Source organism: Elephantulus edwardii, unplaced genomic scaffold (assembly GCF_000299155.1).
Source record: "Elephantulus edwardii isolate Elephantulus edwardi_28Jun2011 unplaced genomic scaffold, EleEdw1.0 scaffold00087, whole genome shotgun sequence".
NCBI classification, from domain to species: domain Eukaryota; kingdom Metazoa; phylum Chordata; class Mammalia; order Macroscelidea; family Macroscelididae; genus Elephantulus; species Elephantulus edwardii.
The window spans coordinates 25918-51102 of NW_006399837.1; the positions used below are offsets into that span (position 1 = coordinate 25918).

General features: G+C 51.3%; 1 protein-coding gene across 1 annotated transcript in view; it reads right to left on the reverse strand.

The window, feature by feature from the left end:
• Positions 1–6647: 6647 nt before the first annotated feature.
• Positions 6648–25185, reverse strand: part of CCDC108 (coiled-coil domain containing 108) — a 47903-nt gene continuing 29365 nt past the window's right edge. The window contains exons 19-32 of the mRNA XM_006890303.1: positions 19971–20147; positions 19633–19699; positions 19351–19461; positions 17343–17534; positions 17087–17245; positions 11460–11603; positions 11150–11263; positions 10862–10969; positions 10089–10133; positions 9647–9849; positions 9048–9173; positions 7865–8338; positions 7047–7184; positions 6648–6960 (exon numbers count right to left, since the gene is read on the reverse strand). Coding sequence (XP_006890365.1) covers positions 6648–6960; positions 7047–7184; positions 7865–8338; positions 9048–9173; positions 9647–9849; positions 10089–10133; positions 10862–10969; positions 11150–11263; positions 11460–11603; positions 17087–17245; positions 17343–17534; positions 19351–19461; positions 19633–19699; positions 19971–20147 — 2371 coding nt within the window. The remainder of the gene's footprint in view (positions 6961–7046; positions 7185–7864; positions 8339–9047; positions 9174–9646; positions 9850–10088; positions 10134–10861; positions 10970–11149; positions 11264–11459; positions 11604–17086; positions 17246–17342; positions 17535–19350; positions 19462–19632; positions 19700–19970; positions 20148–25185) is intronic.

Below are 25185 nucleotides of genomic sequence, written 5' to 3' on the forward strand. Positions count from 1 at the left end.
GGGGTGTGGGATGGAGAAGAACCGGTGGGCGGCCGAGGTGGGGAGGGGCCGCAGGCGCAGGTGGCGAGTGCGTCAAACCGTGCGTCCTTGGTGCCCCGTGACGCGGGCGCTGAGTGTTGGTCCGGAGGTTGGGCGGGTGCCTAGTCTTTGCTCTGGGTTTGCCTCTAAAGCCCCACCTTGGAGAGTATGGGCGCAGTTTCCAATCCAAACGCTGGCGGAAAGATTGTATTCTGCAGAATGATGTGTGGATTTTCAAGGCTTGGCGGGATGGAGGGAGCGTAGAACAGCTGAGCTCCCGGTTGGGAGTAGGGTCCTTCGGGATCTGAGGTGCAGCCGGAAGCGCTAGCTCTGCATTAAGTACTAGAGTGACACCTGCCAGCCCTTCTCTTCTGCACCTCGGTGTTCTTATGGGGCGCTCCCCACCTCCATTCAGTCAGTCCCTGATGTTTAGTTGTTGCCGTTTGTCATAAACTTTCTCAACAGTGGGCCTCTTGGCCAGCCCTACTAATAGCCACGCATCCCAAAAAGCCCTCTTCTCTTAAAGTCCCCACCTCCCTGCACTGACTCTCATAGCCACTGAGTCAGGACAGGGACCAGGAAGCCTGCCTGTGGAGCCAGACTGGGGCTTAGTCACTGCTCTTCCTGTACGGTTAGATCCCCTGCCACTCTCCCCCCTTCACCAGGGCTGATTCGTCGCAGGCCCCCCTCCCAGCCCCCAGCAGCTGCTCCTATTTGTTTTCCTGGATCAGCTCGCTCACAGCGCTCACAGCTTCCTGAAGGATGGACAGGTGGCTTTGTTTGCCGACTCAGCACCCTCACCCCCACAGCTCGGCCCTTGGGCATGGTAGGGACTGTCAGATAGAAAAAAACCCCAAAGAAATAACGAAAACAGAGTGCCTAGACCTAGATCTCAAAAAGACCTCAAAATTACATTGGGTTGTTTCACTCTCCAAGAACACATCCCGATTGACTCAGACCCAGTCATCCTCCACCTCATATATAGATATTTGGACTGGACCCCACAGAGAAATATTCTCTCACAGGATATCCATCCTAGACAGATACCATGAAACCCTACACAGAAGCCCTCAGACTCAATGCCAGGCTCCCTCTGTGAAGTCCTCAGACTCCCTCCAGAACTCCAGCCCAGAAAGGGGTAAGGTAGATCCCAGAGCATCTTACCCTCTGGCCCAACCCTAAACACCCACCCAGGACTCCATCCCAAGTAAAGGCCATGGGAACCTCCAAGTTCCTTCACATGAAGCCCATCTTGAGAACCACTTCTCAGCACTGGTGGGCACCTTGGCAGGACCAATGTGCTCTGTTCACATCAGCTTGCCCCTATGCCTTACCTCTCATTTCACTGGAAAATCATTCAGGGCTTTGGTGGTTGAAGATGCAAATTCTTCATTCACCTGAGCATAGTACCCTCCCTCATTCTCTCTCAGCTCCCCACCCAGCACCATGAGGCCCTCCTCTACTCCTCTACTCCCCACCCCCAGCCAGGTCTGAAGTCAGGAGCAGGCAGATGAGTACCTTCCCTGGGGCTGTGCAGGTCTGGTCTCCCGGGAGACAGAGATAACAGTGGTGCAGAGACCAGCTGGGCCTCTTTAGGTGGGTCCTGAGGGGCCAGGAGTCCTACCCACACAGATTCATTGTCCTCTTCCAGAATAAACAGAGCCCCCTCTCTGTTGCCCCTCAGCAGGGGTGGAGAACTGGCCCCCATCCAGGGATATGGGAGGCAGCCTTCCCTACCACTCACTCACCCAGACATTGATCAAGCAGGGCTGTAAGTTCAAAGTCAGAAGGAGAGATACTGCTGAGATACTGGCACAGGTCACAACCACACATGATCCCAACAGTCTCATTCTAGGATTCCATAGACATCTCAGCAGCCCCACTGAGGGTCAGGCATTTGGTCATTCACTGTTACCCAGACATTTCCCAAGGTGTATTCTGTGTCAGGTGTCATGCTGGGTGTTGGACTCATGTACTCACTCATAACCATCCACAGCCACCTAGAAGTGTCTCTAGCCCCCAACCACCTTCACACAGGCACCAAGGGCTTAAAGTGTGGGCTCTGGAGCTACACTGCCTGGGTTCAAGTCAAAGTTCCTCTGTTTAGAGGTTGAACAAACTCACATTATGCTTCTCAGTTTCCCTGACTGTAAAATAGGAATAATAGTGATGAAAAGAAAGATGATGAAGATTTGAAAGCCTAGAAAGCAACAGAATAGTTTGCAGATTGAGCCCAATAAACATTAGCTGTTAATGTTGTGCCTGTGGCTTTGTTGCATGTTTCTCTTGATCGTTACCTGAGGGTGGACCTTTTGGGGTGGCTGTTAAGATAGCAGTGTGGCCTCTGCATCCTCTTCCCACACCTGGCCCTGGAGAACCCAGCCTATCATTCGGACCCCTTCCGGTCTGATCCCCCATCCTGTCTGATCCAATTCACACCACTTTGCCCAGGATCTCAGTTTGGGAAGGGCAGCAGAAGGCGTCCCAATGTCTCTTGTTCTTGATCTTTTGTTTTCTGCTCTGCCAGAAAGAAACTAAAAGCAGAGCTGGTGGAGAGTCTGGTGGCCGTGTGGACCAGTCTCACTCCCCACTTGGGGCCTCAGTTTCCACCTGCAACCTGTAAAACTGGCAGCTTCTCCTGAGGTATCTCCCAGGTCTGACTTGAGTGATGCCTCCCCACGGGCATCCTCCTCACCCACCCCAGCGTCTGCTTCCTCCCACCCCACTAGTCTGGTCCGTCAGTGAGGGGGCGAGATGTCACAGTCACCATGGGGACTAATCTCCAGGAAGGTCAGCGAGGCTCCAGGCTGCCTTGGCTGGATGGGGATTAGCACCTGGGTATGAACCCCCTCTCAGTGTCTCCACTCCCAGGTCCCCCCACCTGAACCCACAACCTGGGCAGCCTCCCAGCCCAGAAGTCTCAAGGCTGGGCGGAATCCACAGAGTGAGTTGGAGCAGGTCAGATCGGTCTGCCTGTACCCAGAAGAGAAAGAGATTGAGAATGTGGAGTCAGACCCGTGCCCCTCAGTTCCCAGCCAGGGCCAGAGGGACCCCAAGCCCACGTCTCTCCAATCTTCCCCTTTTAGTGGAGGGAGACAGCCCCCTCATGGTGGTGGCATCACCTTGCCTCCAGGCCAGGCTGCTGCCATTTACAGTCTATAAGTCATTTCTCCTCCCTCTGTTGGGGGGTAATTTCTGTCTCCCTGTGAGGTGTCAGGTGGTATAAACAGTTTTATTTGAATCCAGCAGGAGGTGCCTTGGAAGAAAAGCCTGGCTAATTTGCTTCTGAAAGGTCAGTCATGAAAAGGCCATGGAGTAATTGTGCTTAGAAACACATGGTGTCACTGAGACAGAATCAAGCAGAAAGCAACAGTTTAATGTAGAGTGGGACAATTGTCGTTTTCGACTCCCAGCAACAACAGATTGGAACCTTGGCCCAGACTGCGCCACCCTCGTGATCCACCACGTTGGAGTCCGTTGTTACAGTCACTGGGCCAATCCATCTCCTTCTTGGTGAGGGCCTTCCTCTCTTTCTTTGACCCTTCACCTTTCCCAGCATGATATCTTTTTCCAAGGACTGGCCCTCCTGACAACATATCCAAGTTATATGGGATGGGGCCTGATTTCACATAGCCTCCTCGCCCCAGCTCTGGTTGGCCCAAGCTCTTCAAATCCCTCCATCTCTCTGCAGTCTGAATGTGTCTCTATCTCATTGTGTGTCTCTCCATCTCTCCTGTGGTTTATTGCTGCAGACACCCGCCTCTCTCTTGTCTCTTGCTCTCAGGTTCTTTGGGCCTCCGAAACCTCTCCTATGGCTCTCCCAGCCTGCCAGGCTGCATTTTCTGTCTGTCTATCCATCTGTCCTGTGTTCTCTGGTCTCCTCCTCATCCTTTCTCCTCTCCATTTCTCTTAGGTCACGACTCTCTTCCAGCTGCTGGGCCCTGTTCCCCTTGCTCCCACCTGTCCCCTCCCCCACCCAGGGCACTGACAGGGATAACAGGAAGCAGGCTCTGCCTTTGAGCAGGAGGGGGAGGGGACTGCCTCGCACACCAGCTGCTGAACACGGCCCCCCCACCCCAGCCCCGCACCTGCAGGCCTGCCTGGCGCCTAGAGACTCCACCCCAGCATGGCAGGGGAGGAGGGACCTGGGTGAGACCAGAGCCCTGGTCACAGGAAATGCGGGCCTGGTGTGAGGGTGGGGGCAGGAGGGTGCAGAACTGGAGAAAATTAGGAGCTGGGGGAAGGGCAGTGGAAGGAGACCGCAGCTCACTTGGGTGTTTCATTTTTGTGTATGGTGAAGGAGCAGAGGTATCATTCTCTCCTGGGGCAGATCTCTTAGTTGTAAAGCCCTAGTACCAGCCAGAGCAGAGCTCTGGGGCCTTCTTATGATGGGAAGAGATGAGAGGGAGCCCTCAAAGACACAGGGAAGATGTGCCAGCCCCATGCCAGGCCCCTGTTAGGAAAACAATTTGTTGCCAAACAGAGAGTATTGGCTGGCCTTGGGCCTGGTCAGGAGGCCAGGCCGGCCAGGGGACCAGCACCCGGGCTCCCAGGCTCCAGCCGCTCCACAAGAAGCACCCTCCCCGCCCCCCACCACCACCTGGGATCAGTCAGAGCCATCTCAGCCCTCCCCACCTCCTCTGGGCCAAGCACTCAGCAGGCCTGCGGCGCCTGCGGGTAGCTGGGTGAGGGGTTTTCATGTGGAGGAGGGCTGGCAGAGGGACAAACGCCAACGCTTCCAGAAGCATCTAATTTGGAGCAGGAAGGCATGAGCCACTTCTGTCCCTGGTTTCTCATCTCTCCAGGGGCTTCTCCAGCTGCCTGTGCGTGAGGGTGCTGTCCCTCCCCATCATGCTTCTCCACCTCTGGAGAAGACATTCTTTATTGCTGTCCAAGGAGCCTGACACCCGCTCCCCACCTCCCCCCTGCCCCTCTCCCAATATTGTAGAGGGCATGCTCACGGGAGCCGGGGCCTCGGGGAGACCTCAGCTCTGTGCTTTCCACGCAGACCAGGGGGCCATGCCTTCTCTGACCTCTCTCCCCTTGGATCTGAGCGCTTGGGGTACCTGGGAAGGGGGATGATCCGTTCCAGGTGTGTGTGGGGGATGGTCACCAAGTTCCACCCCTACCCTCAGTGAACTGGAAGAGGGTGGAGGTTAGGAGCCTGGGGAGGTGGTGCACTGCTGGGCCCCTTGTTTGTCTGTTACCGTCTGTCTGTCCATCTGCCTCAGACACAAGCAGACGGAAAAGGCAGGACGTCAGCACCAGAACACCAAGCTTGCACTGCAGGAGCTGACTGAAGTATCTTTTTTGGCCTTCAGCTCACCTACCCAGGCTGTCCCCACCATACACGACCTGAGCGCTTCCCCCGCCCCCCCCCGGGTGTCTGTCAGAGACCCAGGAACCTGGATATGGGGGACGGGGAGGCCCTCTGGGGAGACAGGACCGGCTCCTCCTTGTGCAAGTGGATAACCGACAATCGCTGAGAGGCCAGGAAATTATTTGTCCAAGCCACAGAAGTAGCAGGACACAGGTCCAGACTTGGGGTGTCCACACCACAGCCTCTCTGCTGCCCCCCAGGAGCCTGCGGGCCTGGATTCACGAGAACTGGCCGGGCAGCCGGGCAGGGAGGCGGGCGGGGGACCCGGATCTCTCTGGGGAGCGCCTGGCCTCCCAACCCGGATGGCGGCGGCAGGTGGCTGCTTGGTGGCTCTGCCGGCCCGGTGCTGAGAGGCCGCCCCCGCCTCACGCGAGCCGAACGAACAAAACGCTCAGGTCCGGTTTGTGCGAGGGGCTCGTCGCGGGCCGGGAGCGGAGGCCCGGGGCCGGGCTGGGGCCTGGGAGGTCGCCGGCTGCTCTCTCTGGTCCGCTCCGTCGCTCACCTGCGCGCACCTGCGGCTGACACGTCGGCGGCAGCGGCCACTGCCGCTGCGCGCCGGCCCGCCCTCCCTCCCTCCGTGCGCGCCCTCCGCCGGCCGCCCGGCCTGGATGCGTCCCCGTCCCCGCCCCGGACCTGGAGCCTCGGCCGGGCTCCGCGCCTCTTATACGGCCGGCCAGCCCCCGCCCCGAGACGCGCGCTCACACCTGTCCCGGCGCCCGTTTGCTCGGGGCAAATATTGACTCAGAGGAGGCGGAGCGTCCCTCCCCGCCCCCACCAGCCCGGCCGCAGAGCCTCCCAGGCCTTAGCGAGGGAGGGGGGCCGGGGGCCGGGACCCGGGCGCCTCTGCAACAACACCAGATGTCACTTTTCCACCCACCTGCCCGGGCGGGGGGGGGGACCGGTAGTGGACAGAGCCGCGGGGAGGGGGCCTGGGGGCAGCACAGAGGTGGGGGACCCAGGGAAGGTGGGACAGCCCGACAGTCCCGGCCTGGGGATCCAGAGTCACCGCGGGAGTCGCTCAGTAGGGCTAATGGCCTGCCGTCTGGTGGCGGCTTCCCCGTGCGCCCCGGCGCCTCTGGGCTCCGCTCCTTCCCGACCTCTCAGCTGGCAGCTCCGAGAGAAAGGCTGACACAGAGGGCACCGGCCTCGGGGCTGCCACCCCAGGAAGCGGGTAGAGGTGGCCGCCCCACCTCGAGGCCACCTGCCTGACTGGCTCTCAGCTAGTGTCCCCGGTGGGGCGCATCGGGGCTCAGGGCAGCCAGCCGTGAGGCACAGTGGCGAGGCGCATCCTCGGGTCCCTAGACCCCCCGGGGTCATTGTGGGCAGCCCTGGGACTCCTCCTCTGTCCATCCCGAAGCAAACAGTCAAAGATATAGGGAAAAAGATCAAAATGCTTTATTGAGGAGGTAGGGGTGAGGGTCGGGGTGGGGCTAGGGCTGCGGGTGCGAGGGACCGGCCTCGCCCCTCCGCAGATATCCTGGTGTGGGGAGGAGCCGGGCGGGGCAACTCCTTGCGCTGATACTGCACTTGGGGGGGTCTGCGGTGGCTCCGGGGTCACTATCCTGGAAGACAGGAGGCCTTAGGCAGGGGTGCCGAGGGGGCTGCGCTCTCCAGCCGCCCGCGCGTCGCCAGGCCCGAGCGTCCCCACCTGGACGCGCCAAGTGGCGGCAGGGTGATGACGCGCTGCCGCGAGGTGAGCACCACCTCCCCGCGGCTGGCTTCCACCAGGACGTTCTGGATCATGTTCAGCAGCAGCTCCTCCTGCAGGTTGGCGAAGGCCGGGAGCCTGTGGGCGGAGCGGGGCGACACCCGGGTCAGCCACGCCCGCAGGAGGGGGGAGGGAGGGGCGCATCTCCTCTCACCAGCATGAGCAGTGCTTTACCTGCACGTGCTGTGCTGGGGGTCACGCCCACCACCCCTCCCCAGTGCCACGGCCCACCTTTGTTCCAATTTCACGCACTCACACTTGTAGCGAAGAGGCCTAGCGGCCAGTGAAAGCACTCTGCTCGTAGAAGGGGAAGTGGGGTTGCAACCCAAGCAACCTTTCTCCAAACCGCAGTGTCAGGTTTGGAAAAGGCAGATAAGGAAAGCGTATAAGGGTGCAAATGGCACTGAGTGGGGCTTCAGGAATCCCGGCAAGCACCAAAAACACCCACAACGCAAGACTGGGGGTAGGTGGCGCAGGACACCATGTTCTCTCTTGGCTGTAGAAACCCATTTAAAAGATGCCAGACACCCTCCTGGCCCTGGTGTGCTGGTGAGGGTTAACACTTGGTTTTCCGAAGGAAAGAAACCAGTCACAAAACCTCAAATCTCACCTTGTCATTTAACTTCTCCATTCTGCTCTGTGGAGGCCTTAAACTACCCACCTGACCCGGGAAGAGCTACACACCTGGCAGCAGCCCGCCCAGCTCACCACTACATCCGGGTTCCTCTCCCAGGCCCCACCAGGGCTCTGCTGCTCACCGACTGATGGCCTCCTTCTCATCTTGCTCCCGATCCTCCTTCATGTCCTTCAGCTGCTGCTGCCATTGCTGGCTCAGGGAATCCTGGGACTTAGACTTCATGGTGGGCTCCAGTCCCGAGCAGGTGATCTTCTCTTCCTTCTCCTCCATCTCCTCCTGCTCCATTTTCTCCTTGCTCATCCCCTCTTCTTTTTCTACCTCCTCTTCCTCTTCCACATCCTCCTCCTCTTCCCCTGGCTCCTCCTTTTCCCTCATTTCCTTCTTCCCTGGCTTTGGTTTGAACCCTTCTTGCTCTTGGCCTTTCCTCTCCTCCCCGAGTTGGCGAGGTGGGGACAGAATGGGCATCAAGTGCGGGCTGTTCTGACTGGCTGAGACCCTGGACGACTGCTTGTTCCAGAACTGGCGGAAGTAAGGCACCTGTTCCACCAGATTTTGATTCACAGCCTCATGGAAGTTCTTGTCCTCCAACAGACCCCTGGGTGGCAGGAATGAGAAGAAGGCCCTTGTTGAGGGAGTCTCAAAGCCACCCCCGTGGCCCCTGGTTTCAAAGTTTCCCAAGTAGCAGCTCTTGCTTACAATCCACAAGCAGGTGATAGGTTGAAGGGGATATCTTTGGTCAGTTGCCTCTCCCACCCTTCTTTAGAGGAAGACTTCTTTGGTCCCTTCGATTCTTGGAAGTGAACATTACATGGCAAAAGAGGGCTGTAGGAGGTCAGGGTCTCACTGATGAGAGTCAAAAGCCCTGAGAGACTATGAACTCCAAATCTCACCAACCCAGTCATGGATGGGCAAGACTTATGACTCAGCCCTGAGGATCCTTCCAGCCAGCTTCCCCCTAGCTGCTCCCTCCCAGGGAGGCCCCTGGGCATTGGTCAAAAGAAGCTACAATGAAAGGCTCGTCTAAAGAAGTTCTTTGGAAGCAGAAGTGGCATCCACTTCTGAAATAGCTTGCCTCCAGAAACACTATGAACTTGGAGAAACAATGAAAGTTATACAAGTGTTCAGGTCTTTTGTTCATAGGGTCACTATGAGTCGTCTATGACTCGACAGCACTTAACAACAATAGCAAAGAAGTTCTTAGAAAAGAGAAGGGTTAAGACCTCAAGGGCTATTTGCAGACCCAGAACTGGCTGAAGAGATGGGAGAGTTAAAGGAATCTATCCTATCTAGAAGATAGGAATTACCTGATGATGGCGGTGAGACAGTCAATAAGGAGTGACTTCTGCTTGGAGACAGGGGCCCACTTGTTGGTGAAATCTTTCTTGGAAATCTCTGGCTCCTCCCCAGGGGACTTCTTCTTTGGCAGTTCCCTGGGGCAGGCCATGACATTTTGAGTGGCCTGGATAAGCCACCATGCTGGGGTTGGGGGCACAAGCAGTGGTGGATGAGTTTGGGAAAGCCTCCTACCTCAAGCCTTAACCCCAATATGATAGCACTGCAGGGGAAGCAAGCCCAATGCTCAGGAAGTGCAGGACCCAGAAAGGGAAGGGACGAGGAGAGGAAGAGGCCTAAGAAGCTTTCCCTGGGTACTTGGGCTGCTTTGCTCCTCTCTGGGATTGCAGTGCAGCTTCTTGCCACTAGGCCACCAGAACTCGCCTGCTTTGCTCCTCTCAAGCGTCCAAGCAGTTAGGAGGTAACTTGAGACCAAGTACCCAGTGAATCAACCAGTGTTGCATCTTCTCCAACCCCTGACCCACAGCTAGGTCTTGGCAGCCCCAACTCAGGAGTAGGGGGAAGGGCAAGATAGCAGAGGAAGGCCACTCCTGTTTCCCTGAGAGATCACCAATACAAGAAGTGGCAGGGAAACTCAGAGAAGAAGTTGGTCAGGAAGGAGTCGGTGTCATGGGCGCGAGCAGTGAGGCCCAGGCAGAGTGTGACTGGCACAGGTGGCTCGGGGTATGGCCAAGAGGACTCGTCCTTTGGGATCTGCAGGCTCCAGCTGGTAGGTTGGTTAAAAGGCTGCTGGTTCTTGATGGGAGGCAGCGTCTTTGGGAAGGAGAAGCCACGGGTAACAAGAATGTAGAGGCTGCATTCCCATCACTCATTGGAAAGAGGGCCTAGCTCTACAACTAAGCCTCATGGGCCACATAGATGTTTGGCCCAGTCATTGGCACACCTCCCTTTTAGATGACTGAGCCAGGGAGAGTAGGCATCTCAGGGAGTTGTAAGTAAGGACCCTCCCAAGTCATCCTCCAAGAAGAAGGGCCTGGGGGTTGTGGTCTCACCTTGTACTTCCTCACGGGCACACAGGCTTGGCAGGACACCCTTCTCTGTGGAAACAAACAGATACCTGCTTAGGATGGTGAGAGGCTCCAGAGAGAATGTCCACTCTCTACCCATTGTGCTGACCCAGGGAAGGCCTGAAGTCAATGCCAAGCCCTGCTGTGTTCTCTGGGTCTTGCCCAACTCCCAGCCACACTCTGTATTGGTACTTTCTAGGGACATGCTGGGCTGGAAGGCAGCCCTGGAGAGTCTGCCTGAGGACAAGGAAAATGTGGTTATCCCAAAGTGAGGAAAGCAAGGATGCCACTAGACACTTGCAGGCTGCCCCAAGGGTGTTGGTTCTCACTGCCTGGGCTCTGTGGTTTAGTGAGATAAGGAAATACCATCTCTTATTAGGGCTTAATGAAGAAATCCTTTCTCTTATACCCCCAGGAAGTTGCATCACACTTAGGGCAAAGATTCAAAGGGGACAATGTTTCCCTGGGGGTTCAGCGTGGTGGACACAGACATGGTCAGAGTGAAGGAATTCCTCAACAAGTTGGACTGACGTGTCACTTATTAAATACATAAAAGAAGGAATGGTCAGCCAGTCTTCTCTACCCACAATGTTTCATTCAAGAGCTGTGCACATGTTATGTTTAGTCTAATTAATTTAATCTCTTATGGTGGGTTATCCAGTTTTGCATGCAAAAACACCTTGGACTACACCTTGATCCTCTCTGATAAGCCAGTTGGAAAGACCTGGTGTGGCCCAGACCCACTCAGTCCTCCTCACCGTCACTTTCCTATCTGTGATGGTGAATTCCACTTCCTGCCGCACTCTCTCTTCCTGCCACTTCTGTAATTCCTTCTGGTACTGTCTCAGGAGTTTCTGCTGGTACACCTGTGGTCCAGGACAATGAGAGAGAAGACCAAGGTCTGGAAGAGTCTGAAGCCAGGCCTTGCGTTCGGCCTCTGCTGGGGGCTCTCCACCCTTCTGGTGGCTGGCCCTAAACTCTCTCTGGTAGTTTGGGGATTGTAAGGTCCACTCCAGCCTCCACCTTTTATTGGGACTGGTCCTTACCTTGCACACCAGGTCCATGCTGTAGAAACCAGGATGTACTGAAGCCTTCAGCATCACCACAAATGGGACTGTCCCTTCAGGAGCCACCTCTCCTACCTTGGGGCTTACAGACACCTATCAATGTGGGGAAATGCTCTCTGGAATTTCACTGGGGTGAGATGAGATGGGATTGGGTGGATAGGATGAGATGAGATGTGGGGGCAGGTAGGATGGGGAATGGGTGAAAGGGAGTAAGGTGCTATGAGAATTAACAGACTGGGCCATGGGCTCTGCCTCTGCAGGTTCTCCTTCTGGTCCAGGGGATACTCACCTCCCCAAAGTCAAGCAGCTTCGTCGGCCAAGAAAAGACAATCGTCTCATTCTTGGAGATATTGTTGAGGAACAGCAAGCGGCTGCATTTGCTCTGCACAGGGATGTTTCCCAGGGAGATATGGGACTGGGACAGGAAGACAGTCTGTTGGTGGAGACCGTGACTTTGGTTAGCAGTGCAACATGCTCCAGATTATGCCACCAGAGCTCCTTGATAACGGCAACTTTGGGAAGGGACTCTCCTTTGACCAGCCAGCTGCCATGTTAAACACTCCATGTGCATTTGACCTTCATAATGGTCATGCTGTAGGTGGTACTTTTGTCTTTGCTTTACAGATGTGCCATGGAGGTTTAGGGAGTGTAAGTAATTTCCCAAAGATCTTTCACATATATAGCTGGTATAAACCCTGACAGTCTCACTCTAGAGCTTTTGCTTTTGACCATTAAACTAAGGTTGGAAGGGCTGAGAGAATCTGTAGTGGCTTAGTTAAGACAGGACAGCAGTTGCATTAATCTCTGAAGGATAGTTTATAAAGAATAGTCAACTCCTTGATATGACTGATACGATAGGTTAGATGGCTCTTGGCTGACTAGAGAGAGTCCTAGAAGGATGCATATTTGTGTTTTATTGACTATGCAAAAGCATGTGACCATGTGGATCATAACAAATGATGGCTAACATTGAGAAAGATGGAATGCCAGAACATTAATTATGCTCATATGAAATCTCTTTTTTTATATCAAGAAGCTGTTATCTGAACAGAACAAGGAACACACACATGGTTTAAAATAGGAGAGTGTGCACCGGGGTTGTATCCTTTCTCTACACCTATTCAACTGGTTTTCCTCATTTAAATTGACTTCCAACCTGGGCTCTACAACTATCTGTGTTCCTCTATTGTTCATAAGCTTGTTATTTAAGAAGCAGATGGCCAATCCTGTTTCCTAGTCTGTCTTAATCTGGGAACTTTATTAAAATCTGTCCACTATGCATTACCCTTGTGGCATTTGACACACTGGTGGCATAACCTTTAGCATTACAACAACTTATAGGTTATCTCAATACAGCAAACTTACAGACAAGTACTGTACTAATTAGAAAAATGTATCCCACAAATACAACAAACTGACAATTTAGTGTTGGACCTCTAGTAGAAAATCAGGCTTCACCTGAGCCCCAAGGGCCTGTGGCCTGAGGGCTCAATCATCTATTTATCACAAAGGCCCACCTCCCAAGACCTAGATGCTTTAAACAAGAGGCACCTCACCTCCAACCAAAATAAAGATGAGGAAAAACAATGGCAAACATCCCCCAATAATTGGAGCATGCACTGTATGAAGCATGAATGTGGGAAAACTAGAAGTTGTGAAAAACGAAATGGAATGCTTGAACATTGACATTATGGGCATGTGTGAGATAAAATGAACTAGCTTTGGCCACTTTGAATCAGATAATCCCATGGTATACTCTGCTGGGAATGAAAAACAGAAGAAGAATGGTGTTACATTCATGTTGTTGTTGTTGTTAAGTGCCGTCGAGTCAGAGACGACTCATAGCGACCCTATGAATGAAAGACCTGGGCACCAATTTTAAGTTCTATCCTGAAGTACAATGTTGTGACAGTTATTATTCATACACATACAACAAAGACCTGTTAATATGACTATTATTCAAATATAAGCTTCTCCAGCTATAGCCAAAGGAGAGGACATTGAACATTTTTACCGAATCTTGCAGTCTGAGACTGACCAAACATGCAGTCAAGATGCATTAATAATAATTAGTGACTAGAACATCAAGAAGGCAAAACAAAGGGAAAAACAGCCAAAGTAAAAGAGCTGAACAAAAGATTTCAAAAGACAACTTGAGAAGACAAAGAGTATTATAATGGAATATGCAGAGTTGGAATTGGAGAATAAAAGGCGAAGAACTCACTCTTCATTTCTTAAGCTGAGAAAACGGAAAAATAAATTTAAGCCTCAAGTCGCAGTACTGAAAGATGCTATGGGCAATATGTTGAATGATCCAGGAAGCATCAAAAGAAGATGGAGGGTCACAGATGGATACACAGAGTCACTGTACCAAAAAGAATTGACTGACACTTAAAAATCTTATTAAGTATCATATGAACAGGAGCCAAAAGTAGTCGAAGAGGAAGTTAAAGCTGCATTGAAGGCATTGGCAAAACATAAGGCCTCAGGAATTGATGGGATACCAACTGACTTGTTTCAACTAACAGAGCAGCCCTGGATGCACTCACTAATCTATGCTAGGAAATTTGGAGGACATCTGTCTGGCCCAGTGATTGGAGGAGGCTCATATTCCCATTCCTAAGAAAGATGATCCAACAGGATGTGTAAACTATTGAACAATATCGTTAATATCACATGTAAGCAGCAACAACAACAACGACAGCAGAAGAGAGAGAGCAGTTGACCTAGTGGACAGAAAGTCATGCTCCCAAGCCAAATGAGGGTGACTCTAATCCTCAGCCCTGCCTTTGCTTGTTTTTGGTGAAACATTCTTGTAGGTCGTGTAACCCTGATATGTCCACTTGCTGTACAGAGGTAACTCGTGGTTGCTTTAAAGCTGAACACTGTGACACTGATGAGTCAAATGCAAGAATGGTTACCCGTGATGGACAGTGTCTGGTGGAGCTTCCCAATTAAAACAAGCTTGGAAGCAGGAGTGGCATCCACTTCCATAATAGCTTGCCTCGGGAAACCTCATGCATGAACTTGGAGAAAAGACGCAAGTTATACCAGTGTCCAGGTCTTTCGTTCATAGGGTCACTATGAGTCCCTTCTGACTCGACAGCACTTAACAACAACAACAAGCAAAATACTGTTAAAGACCATTCAAAAACACCTAGCACAGTACATAGAGAACTTCCGGAAGTTCAAGCAGGACTTAGAAGAGGCCATACTTCCAGGGATATCATTGCTGTGTCAGATTGATCCTGGCTAAATGTAAAGAATAACAGAAGAATGTCTATTTATGCTTTATTGACTATGCAAAGGCATTTGACTGTGTGGATCATAACACATTGTGGCTAACATGGAGAAGAATGGGAATTCTGGAACACGTAATTGTACTCATGTGAAACCTAGACCAAGAGGCTATTGTGCAAAAAGCAAAGGCACACTACATACTTTAAAATTTAAAGGAGTGTGTTAGCATTATAGTCTTTCTCCATACCTATTCAATCTACATGCCGAGCAAATCATACAAGAAGTTGGATTGCAAGAAGAAGAATGTGGCATGATCAAAGGAAGACTCATCAATAACTTGCATTATGCAGATGACACTTGTTGCAGAAGATCAAAGAACACAGCCTTCAATATGGGTTACATTTCAATGACAAGAAAACAAATTTTTACCTCTGGACTTATAGACATCATCATGATAGATGGATAAAAGATTGAAGTTGTCAGTGATTTCATCTTACTTTGATTCACAAAGAACATCCTTAGTACCAGCAGTCAGAAAATCAGGAGACATTTTGCATTGGGAAGGAAACTCTGCAGTCAAGGATCTCTCCAAATTATTGAGAAGCAATGATGTCAGTTTGAGGACTAAGGTGTGTCAGATTCAGGTCATAGTCTTTCTGACTATGCACTTGCTATGCATCTGAGAGTTGGACAATGAGTAAGAATGACAGAATTATTGATGCATTCGAGCTGTTAGAGTGGGAGAAGAGTACTGCACATCCCATAGACTGCCAAAAGAACAAACAAGTATGTCATGGCGAGGGTGCCACCAGAGTGCTCCTTGGAAGAAACAATGATAAAGCTTCCTCTCACATACTTTGGGCATGTTGTTAGGAGAGGCTGTTCCTTGGAGAGGGGCATCATGCTTGGAAAGGTGGAGGGTCGGCGAAGGAGAGGAAGACCTTTAACCAGGTGGATTGACACAGTGACTGCCACAGTGGGCTCAGGAAGTGTGAGGATGGCACAGGATATGACAGGGTTCAGATCTGTTGTTCACAGGGTCGCTATGGTCTGTGTTTGACTCAACAGACCTACTAACAACAACCTTCAATTTGTATGCTGAGCAAATAATTTGAGAAGCTGGACTCTATGAAGAAGATTGCAACATCAGGTTTAGACTCTTCAGCAACCTGCATCACGTAGTTGGCACATTTTGCTTGCCAAAAGTGAAGAGGACTTGAAATATTTCCTGCTAAAGATCAAAGATTACAGTCTTCAGTATGGACTACATCTCAACATTAAGAAAACAAAAATCCTCACCACTGGCAACATCATGATAGATGGAAAATAGACTGAAGTTGGCAGTGACTGAATTTTACATGGATCTACAGTCAACACCCATAGGTAACAGCCGGCAAGAAATCAATAGAGGTTGCATTGGGAAAATCTGCTGTCAGGGACCTCTCCAGAGTGCTAAAGAGCAATGATGTCACACTGGAAAGACTAGAGTGCCTGATTCAAGCCACAGTCTTCTCAATTACTTCTTATGCATGTGAAAAACAGTAAGAATGAAGGAAAATTGATGCCTTTGAGCTGTGGTGTTGGAGAAGAGTACTGAATATCTCGTGAACTGCCAAAGAACCAGTCTGTCTTGGAGAAAGTGCAACCAGGGTGCTCCCTGGAGGCAAGGGTGATGAAACTTCATTTCACGTACTTTAGGCCTATTGTCAAGAGGACCAGTCCTTGGAAAAAGATGTCATGCTGGGAAAGGAGGAAGATCAGAGGAAGAGAAGACCCTCAACAAAATGGATTGACACAGTGACTGTAACAGTGAGTTTGAGTTCACCAGACATGGTGAGGATGGCACAGGTCAGGAAAAGTTTCAGATCTGTTGTTCACAGGGTCACTATGAGTTGTAGTGGACTCGATGATGAAATCAATGAGTCCATGAAAGCTTTCAGCGTCTTTATGGGGTACAGAACAGGAACTGTACTGTCAGAGTATCAGCAAAGACTAAGACCATACGGAAGAATCCTTTCCCTCTGCCTAGACCCTGAGTGTCTCCAACAAGGAAAATTTGTTAGGTTTTTCTCTGTCTCCAGGACCTGTACAATATTCATCTAAGAATAGTCCTCTAACTATATCTGAACGGATGAATGGGCAAGTGGATATCTGGGTGGACAATGACTTGATGGATGTGTGTCTTGATGTGTGTCTGAGTCAGTGGGTGAATGACTGAAGGTGTAGATTGGTAGATGGATGGATGAATGGACTAGGTCTCTAAACATTGAGGAATGTGAATAAAAGGCAGTGTTACATTGTTCAGCAAAATCCATCTAGGTCAGGGCAGGGGCTTGTATGTATGAAGATAATACACAAGAACTCTAGAAAGATCTTCTTTGTACACTATTCAATAGCCCCAACCCCACACCAGCAGAGGGGGACCAGAAGGAGACCCCTGCAGCAGGAAGAATGGAATGAGCATGAGCATCTGTGGGCACTAGGTGGCAGGGTAAACCTCTTCTGAAGCTAGTTCAGCCTCTTAAATCTGGAGAAGGCTAGCTGTAGGCCTCACCTCTGCAGCTCTTCCTTCTCAGCCCCATCTTCAAGCCAGTCCAGCCTTCTGTCTGCACTGTGCACCTTGGGCCCTCATGCTCTCCCCTGAGGCTTAGGCTTTCCAAGGCTCCTTTCTCCTACCTGTCCAGGAACCATTAGCCGAACGTGGGTGGAGCTGTTGTCCAGCGAGGAGGTGTGCTGGAATGGGGCTGCGTCTCCCATGACTTGGGGGTCATAGCCTGCCCCCTGGAAGCGGATGAGGGCTGAGTTCCACCCCAAGATGTGTATGGGCACGTCCACCTGGGAAGTCAGCAGGGTCAGGGTGGGTGGTCAGAGCAAGGCCTCCTGAGGGAAGCAGTGGCCACTTCCCACCTCATGACTCCTGACCGCTGCTCACCGTGTAGGTCTTGGCTTCAATAGGTGAGAATATCCAAAGGATCTGGGCAGTTGTACCAGGCCGGATCTCCCCTTGCGGGTTGAGGCAGCAGAAGATGGGGTGGTCAAAGTTTTGTTTCTGAATCTGTAGTAGGATGTTGGTCTGGATCTCATATGTCACAGGCACCGAGCCCCCATTGTACAGCTCATAAATCTGCAAGGGGCAGGAATGGACAACTCTCCACACCAGCGCAGGACTACAATTCCGAGACTGTAGGGTCCCGTGTCCATTGCAAGAGGACAGGTTGATCTCGATAATGCCGCTTTTAAAGTCTCAGAGCTCCCCAAAATCCCCCTAGGTGTAGTCCTGCTCAACGAAGGGTGAGGGAGTGGAGGGACAGTCTGAAGTCCCCAAGAACTAAGTCCAGAGGTTGGGAACCACACAGTGTCCGGAGAAAACCAGAGATCTTCTTGTCTAATCGCTTGTATAGATGAAATCAAGGAGAGTAGAGTTTATACTTTCTCTCTCTCTCTCTCTCTCTCTCTCTCTCTCTCTCTCTCTCTCTCTCAACACTCACTCTAGAGTAAGCTGATTGCATTTCTCTAGTCTGGGTCACTCCTTGGAACTCCAGACCCTGTAGCCTATTTTACCTGCCAACCCCTCTTGGTTATCTCACTGGCATCTTAATTTTGGCCAAAACCAAACTCTTTCTTCTGAAACCTATTCCTCCTTCTGTTTCTCCCCTCTGCACATGGGACCTCTGACACTTACAGTGGCTCAGACTAGGAATCTAATATGCCCTCCTCCCTTATTCTTCTCATATTCAATCTTCAGCAAGTTCCAATGATTCTACCACCAAGATGTGTATAAAATCTGTCCACTTCTCTCTCTCTAATGCTCACTCACAGACCCAGGTGATTCTTATCTTTCATCATCTCATGAGTGGAAGGTATCCTGGCTGCCATGGTGAAGGTGGGATGGAGGCACAGCAACCCCCTTGGCTGTGGGTGTGGGCTCCCCTGTTGCTAACACCCAGGGCCACAGGGAAGTGGTCTGCCCTTGTTAGGAAGCTCACTGGGGCCATAAGAGTCTTCTAGTCTAGACTTTTCTGGATTTCTATAGGGTTTCCAGGCCCAAATGGAGCCCCACCTCTTTCAGAACAAGAAACCTCATTTCTCTACCTTGAGGATGAATGGTCAGAGATCTTGCTCAGAAACACACAGAATTCTAAACGGGGAGAAATGTCACAGCTGTGAGATGTGTGGGAAAAATATCTTGGGGATTTCCAATGTATATTTTCTTTAGATCAAAAGAGCCCAATTCCCTTCATTTAATAAAGAAAGTTCTAGATCTTCCTGAGGGGTCACGTTCTGACTTTTCTCACTCCACACAGGAGCAACGCTTTTAAGTTCTGTGTCTGAGACATGCTGGCGAGTGGGCCATGGGGTCAATCTAGTGGGTCATAGCTGTCATTTTTTTAACAAAGGGACAGAATAAAATTTAAAAATATGGTATCAGAGTACTTTGCCATGTAGTAGCTTAAGTGTCCCTGGGTGACACAACTGATTTGAGTCCCACTGTCAAGCTTAGACAGTTCGAATCCAGCCAGGTGGTGTCTTGAACCAGAATAGGCTCAACAACCACTAGCAATGATTACTCAAGAGCAGGTTTGGGGTCCTAATTGGGCTCCAATTGGCTAAGCATTTATATATTCTGGATCACAATCTAGAAAATATACTAGTGTGTTTCAAGCTCAGAGAAGTTTGAACAACCCTGTTTGATAGGAAAGAACCCCTGCTTTTCACAGACATGAGGCCTGTCAAAAGGTCTTAGTACCAGGCATGAGGGACTGACGTCTCTTGTTTGGGGTTTCTCCCAGCTGCTTCCTCTCAGTTTCATCCTTCTGGCCCATCTCCTAGAGTGGAGGCTCCAGGAGGAGGGGTCTCTGCCACCTTATCAAAGGTTGACATAGATACACAGACATGGATGCTCGGGTCCTGCAGTTACCAGGATGGCACAGACCACTGACCTGCCGTGGGGGCATCGTGTCGCTGATGGGGATGGGGGCAAACTGATGGCTGGTGGAGGGAAAATGCACATACTTCTGCCCCAGCTCCACTGTCACACCTATGAAATTGAGCTTGAAACACAAAGTTGCATGAGTAGAAGCCCAGCCAGGGAGGAAGGGAAGTCCCCACAGAAAGATGTGGACCTCGGTTCCCGGGGACCATCACTCCCTGCTTCGCTCCTGCTGTCCAGAGAGCTCCCTCGCCTCTGGCCTGAGACCCAGGACAAGGTGCTGGGGCCTCACCAGGATCTCCCGGCCATGGGACACCTTGAAGAGCACTGGGAGGCGATCGGTGCCAATGAACAGGTGGCTGGAAGGGAGGAGAGAAACCCAAGGGTGACTTCTTGAGTCTGGGACAAGGACCGGGACATGTAAATAGCATGTCTGTGGCTTTGAGCAGGCTAGTCCTTAAAAGCATGTGGAGACCTGAGTGGGGACTGGGTGAGGGGTACTGAACTAGGCCCAGGTCCATCTGCAGGTTGGGAAGAAGTCCACCCCAGGGTGGTGCCTGCAGTTCTGCAGGAGGCAGGGGGCAGAGGGTCTCAGGACTAAAAGTGCAGAGTAGAGGCTGAAGAGAGCACCTGTACTTGAACTCCACCACCTGCTCCTGCCCGGGACTCAGCTTGCCAGCCTTGGGGCTAATGCAGAAGAGGTGGTTGTCCTGCACACGCATCTGGTGCAGTTCAGTGCAGTTTAACGCTGCTTGCTCCGCCCACAGCTCCATGTCAATCTGCTGGTCACTGGGAAAGAGGAAGGCCCTGGGAGAGGGGTGGGCACACGGGAGTGAAGTTATGCACAGGCTGTCAGTCAGAAGAGCATGCGGAGCTCTGAGCCCTGGGGTGCGGTTTGGAGAGGAGGCCCTCCAGCCTTCCCTGCTCCACCCTACAATGAATGCAAGCTCCCATGCACAGCTGAGCAAATGTGACTTTTGTAGACTCTTGTTTCATTTTCGCCCCCAAACCTGTAAACAGACACAAGGCTATAGCAACAGATGCAAAGTGAAGGTTGAGGTTCTCGTGGGTGCTGGGGATGGGGTTTGCAAGGGTGACTCGTAAATGTGGGTCCCTCTGAGCTTCCCACTAACCCTGGAGGGGTTTTCTGCACTGCAGCTCTAGGAACTGGGCCACTGAGGCTCTGAGGAATGCCAGCAAGACAGATAGGGGGTTCCCTGAGAAGAAGGGGTTTGGGCCAGCTTGGTTAAAGGGGCAGAGAGCAGGCACTTGGCATGTGGACACCTGAAACCGAAGCAGGGCTGTGTGTATAGTTGTTAACTGCTGTCTGCTCAGTGCCAGGCATGTAGTAACTGCAGTTCTGTACCACACCTACAACTGCTTGTGGACCAGGCTGTTGTGACACACGGATATTTCACTGGATGATTTTTTTAAAATACGTATATAAGGGAAGGCTCCTGTCACAAACCAGGCAAAGGGATGAACAAGCAGCATCCAACAGGGAAAAGGGGAATTGCCTGCAAACCTCTCAAAGGCCTCAACAGGGGTCAGGGAAATGCAAGTGAAACTCTCACAGGCAATCACTGTGACAGTATTTCACCTCCAAAACGTGAGACGGTATTTCTACTCAATGTTGGTACCTTTAGAGAGAACAGACACTTTCAAACTTAGCTGGTGAGAGAGAAATTCCTTCTGGAAGGAATATTGGCAGCAGCATCAGTTAAATTAAGAGATGTATAAACACTCTGACTTGGAAATCCCACTGAGGACCTTAAATGCAGGAATAACTCTCTCTCTCTCTCTCTCTCTCTCTCTCTCTCTCTCTCTCTCTCTCTCTGTGTGTGTGTGTTCACCACAGATGTAGGGTGCTTACTGCAACCTTCTTTGAAGTGGCAAGAAACAAATGATGCCTGGCAGTTAAGCAGAAGGTTATGAGCTTAAAGTCCATCCATATTCTGGACCTCTGCTGGGCATTGTGGAATGAATTCTAACTCATTGTGACCCCATGCTATAGAGCAGAGCTGCCCACAGTGTTTCCTAGGCTATGGGAGTTTATGGGAGTAGAATGTCAAACCTTTCTCCTGGGGAGCCACTGGCGAGATTCAAACTACCAACCTTTCACGTAACAATTAAGTGCTTAAGTTCAGGGCTCTATTATATTGTAGCCCATTAGGAAAACTTGTGTGAGAAATATGGGCAAGTTCCTCTTGTGTGATTTACAGCCTTGGAAACCCAATGGGGGGTGAGCTATGAGTCAATTCCAACTCAACAGTAATGAGCAAGTGAATGTGTGTAGTGTTTGGTGGCAAAACTGGAGATCTTCCTACTCTGAGGTCCTCTGGAGTGTTAAGGTCTCCTTTGTCCTCACCTCTTACATCCAGTCTCCTTCCCACCTTCCCCCCCACCCGTTCTCTGTGTGCACTTCCTGTCCCCATGTGGACACCTACAGCAGACCCCTGAGTCCCCTGGCCCCACTCCTGTCTATGGTGAGTCCATCTTCCCTCAGTGAGAAATCTCGAAAGCAGACCAGGTCCTTGGCCCCGTCCCCACCTTCAACACCACCAGTGCCTTCAGGAAGAAGTGGAAACTCCCTGGAGGATCCCAGGATCCGCCTGACCTGCAAGGAGCCCTGGTGATGCAGAGGTTAAGCACTTAATTGCTAACCAAAGACTGGTGATTAAAATCCACTAGCTACTCTTTTGGAGAAAGCTGCGGCCAGTCTGTTTCTGTGACATCTACTTTATAGCACAGGGGTCACCATCAGTCTGTTCCATGGCACCTAGCACCAACAAAAGCCTGGTCTGGCCCCTGCCCCCTCCCCCTAGCTGCCCTGCCTCTGATGCTCAGACTCTGTGTACCTTTCTGTCAGAGCACATGCCAGCCTGTCTGTAAGCAAGGGCCTCCCAGGTCCCACTCCCTCTTCACCGGGTTGGTATACCTGGTTGCAGGTAGAAGGCAAATGAAGTGGTCTTCAGGAGGTCCTTGTGCTGTGCCCACTCCCAGCACTTTCAAAACAAAGTGCAATGATCCACTGAGTCTGCCTGGCAGCAAATCTCTCACCCCAGAGAGACCTGGGTTAGGAACCAAGGCCCATCAAGTTTCTCTTCTCAGGACCCAGCCAACACCTGCACCTAAGCAACAACCTGCAGTATGTACACAGCACAACTTTGCTTGTAGAAAGTGAAGAATTTCAGTCACAAAAGGACAAATATTGCATAGGGCCACTTCTGTATAACGGGACTGATGTCGGGATTGAGGGAAAGCAGAGAAGGAGGGGAGGAATGATGTATACTGCATTGAAACAGATGAGGGAGAGAATTGTTTAAAATTTAGGAATATATGATTGGGTATTATTGTCATGACAGGAGTCCAGAATGAAGTCTGCACAGTGGAGAGGACTTGGGTGGAGGGATTGCATAACAATGAAAGAGGTTTTTCTTTTACTTTTCAAAATGAGGAGTGAATTGGGGGAGGGGCAGGCAGGGAGAAAAGGGTAACAATGAATGACTGGAAACTTTCATTAAAATTAATTAAAAAATTAAAAAAGGGAAGTGGCGAAGACTGGAAACACCTGCCACAGAAGATCAAGGATAGTGTGTGGTACGGACTACATTTCAACATCAAGAAAACAAAAATGCTCACTACCGGACCAATAGGCAATATCATGATTGTTGTTGTTGATTGTCGTTGGGTCGAGCATGACTCATAGTGACTCTGTGAACAAAAGGCCTGAAGCCTTCCTATAACTAGTAACATTTATCAAAGTTCATAGGGTTTCTAGAGGCATGTTGTTTAGGAAGTGGATGCCACACCTGCTTCCAAACATCATGATAGTTGGAGAAAAAAGTTGTCAATGATTTAATTTTACTTGGCTCCACAATCAACACCCACAGTAACAGCAGTCAAGAAATTAAAACTTGTGCTACACTGGGAAAATCTGCTGTCAAGAACCTTTCCAAGGGAACTCTGGTGGCCTAGTGGCTAGAAGCTGCACTGCAATTCCCCGAGGTACGTGGTTTGACTCCACCAGATGCTCTGCTGGAGAAGGAGGGACAATTTTTTTCTTGTACCAGTCAGATCTGATTTGATGGTACACACAACACAAAATAATTTTTTTTTTAAAAAAAAGAACCCTTCCAGGGAGCTCTGGTGGCCTAGTGGCAAGAAGCTGCACTGCAATCCCAGCGGTGTATGGTTCGAATCTACCAGATGCTCTGCTGGAGAAGGAGAGACAATCTCCTCCTGTACCAGTCAGATCCAATTTGACGGTACACATACAAAATAATAATAACATTTTAAAAATATTTTTAAAAAAGAACCTTTGTAAGTATTAAAGAGCAACAATGTCAGTTTAAAGAGTAGGAGACACCTGGTCCAAACCATGGTCTTTCCAGTTACTTGTTATGCATCTGAAAGTTGGACAAAAAGATGGCAGAGGAGTTGCTACCTTTGAGTTGCAGTGTCGGAGAGGAGTACTGAATATCATATGGATTACCAAAAGAACATTCAAGTCTGTCTTGGGGGAAGGGCAGCCAGGGAGTCAAGGATGGTGAAACATCATCTCACAAACCCTGGACATGATGTCAGGAGGGGCAAGTCCTTAGAAAAAAGACTTGATGCTGGGAAAGGTGGAGGGTCAGAGAAAGAGAGGAAGATCCTTAACTGGATGGGGTGACATAGGAACTGTCTCAATGGGCTCGAGTGCATCAGAGAAGGTGCAGGACGGGCCAAGGGTCAATTGTTTACAGGGTCACTATGAGTCGTAATCCAGTCAATGGCACATAACAACATCAACAATAGGCATCACCCAGTAAATGTCTACTTGGTGTGTTAATGACTGAAAAAATGAGATGAAGCTAATGCAAGGCTCTGTGTCTCCCTGGGCTGAGCAAGCAGAGAAAGGCTTTAAAAGGCAGAGTCCAGGAGGGGAGTGGGGCCTCCGCGTGGCTCTCTATCCCCCCTGCCCCTTGGGGTTATACTGTCGTGCAGCCAGGCCAAGTTCACTCTCCCCTTTACTCACTGGCCTTGGCAGGAACAAAACTCTCAGTCTGTTCTTTATGAGCTCAGCAGAGGCAGGCTAGAATTTTCAAAAATAGCCTTCTAAGAAATAGAAAACACAACACAAAGGGCCAGGGGAAGCCAGCCTCTTACGGCTGGCGCCCGGTGCCTGGAATCCTCGAAGTGGCACGGACTACCTTCCTGAGCTCAAACCAGCTCCTGATGGATGGGCCAGCTCAGCAGGGCATGCTGCCCGGGCTTCCTCTCATCTCAGTGTCCAGCGCCTGGACCCTTTCCACGGAGTGAGTGGAGCCGTGACCCACCAGAGCCCCCTCCCTTGTTGCAGGACACAAGGCCAGCGGTGCCTTGCCTGCTGCTCCAGCCCCAGGGCCTGGCTCCTCGCCCATCTGGGCGCCCAGAGAAAGGCTGAGCCAGAGTGCAGGCAGAGCCAGGCCCTTCCCCAGCCTGGCCTGCAGCTCTGCCAAGCTCTTCCATGACTGAGGGCAGGCGCTCAGTGGCGCCCCCTTCTCTACATCCTCCACCACAGGAACATGCCAGAGGGTAAGGGGGTACCACCAGGCACCCAGTCCTCACCCCACCTACCCCACACCCTCCTATCACAGGAACATGCCAGAGGGTAAGGGGGTACCACCAGGCACCCAGTCCTCACCCCACCTACCCCACACCCTCCTATCACAGGAACATGTCAGAGGGTAAGGGGGTACCACCAGGTACTCAGTCCTCACCCCACCTACCCCACACCCTCCTATCACAGGAACATGTCAGAGGGTAAGGGGGGGTACCACTAGGTACCCAGTCCTCACCCCACATACCCCACACCCTCCTA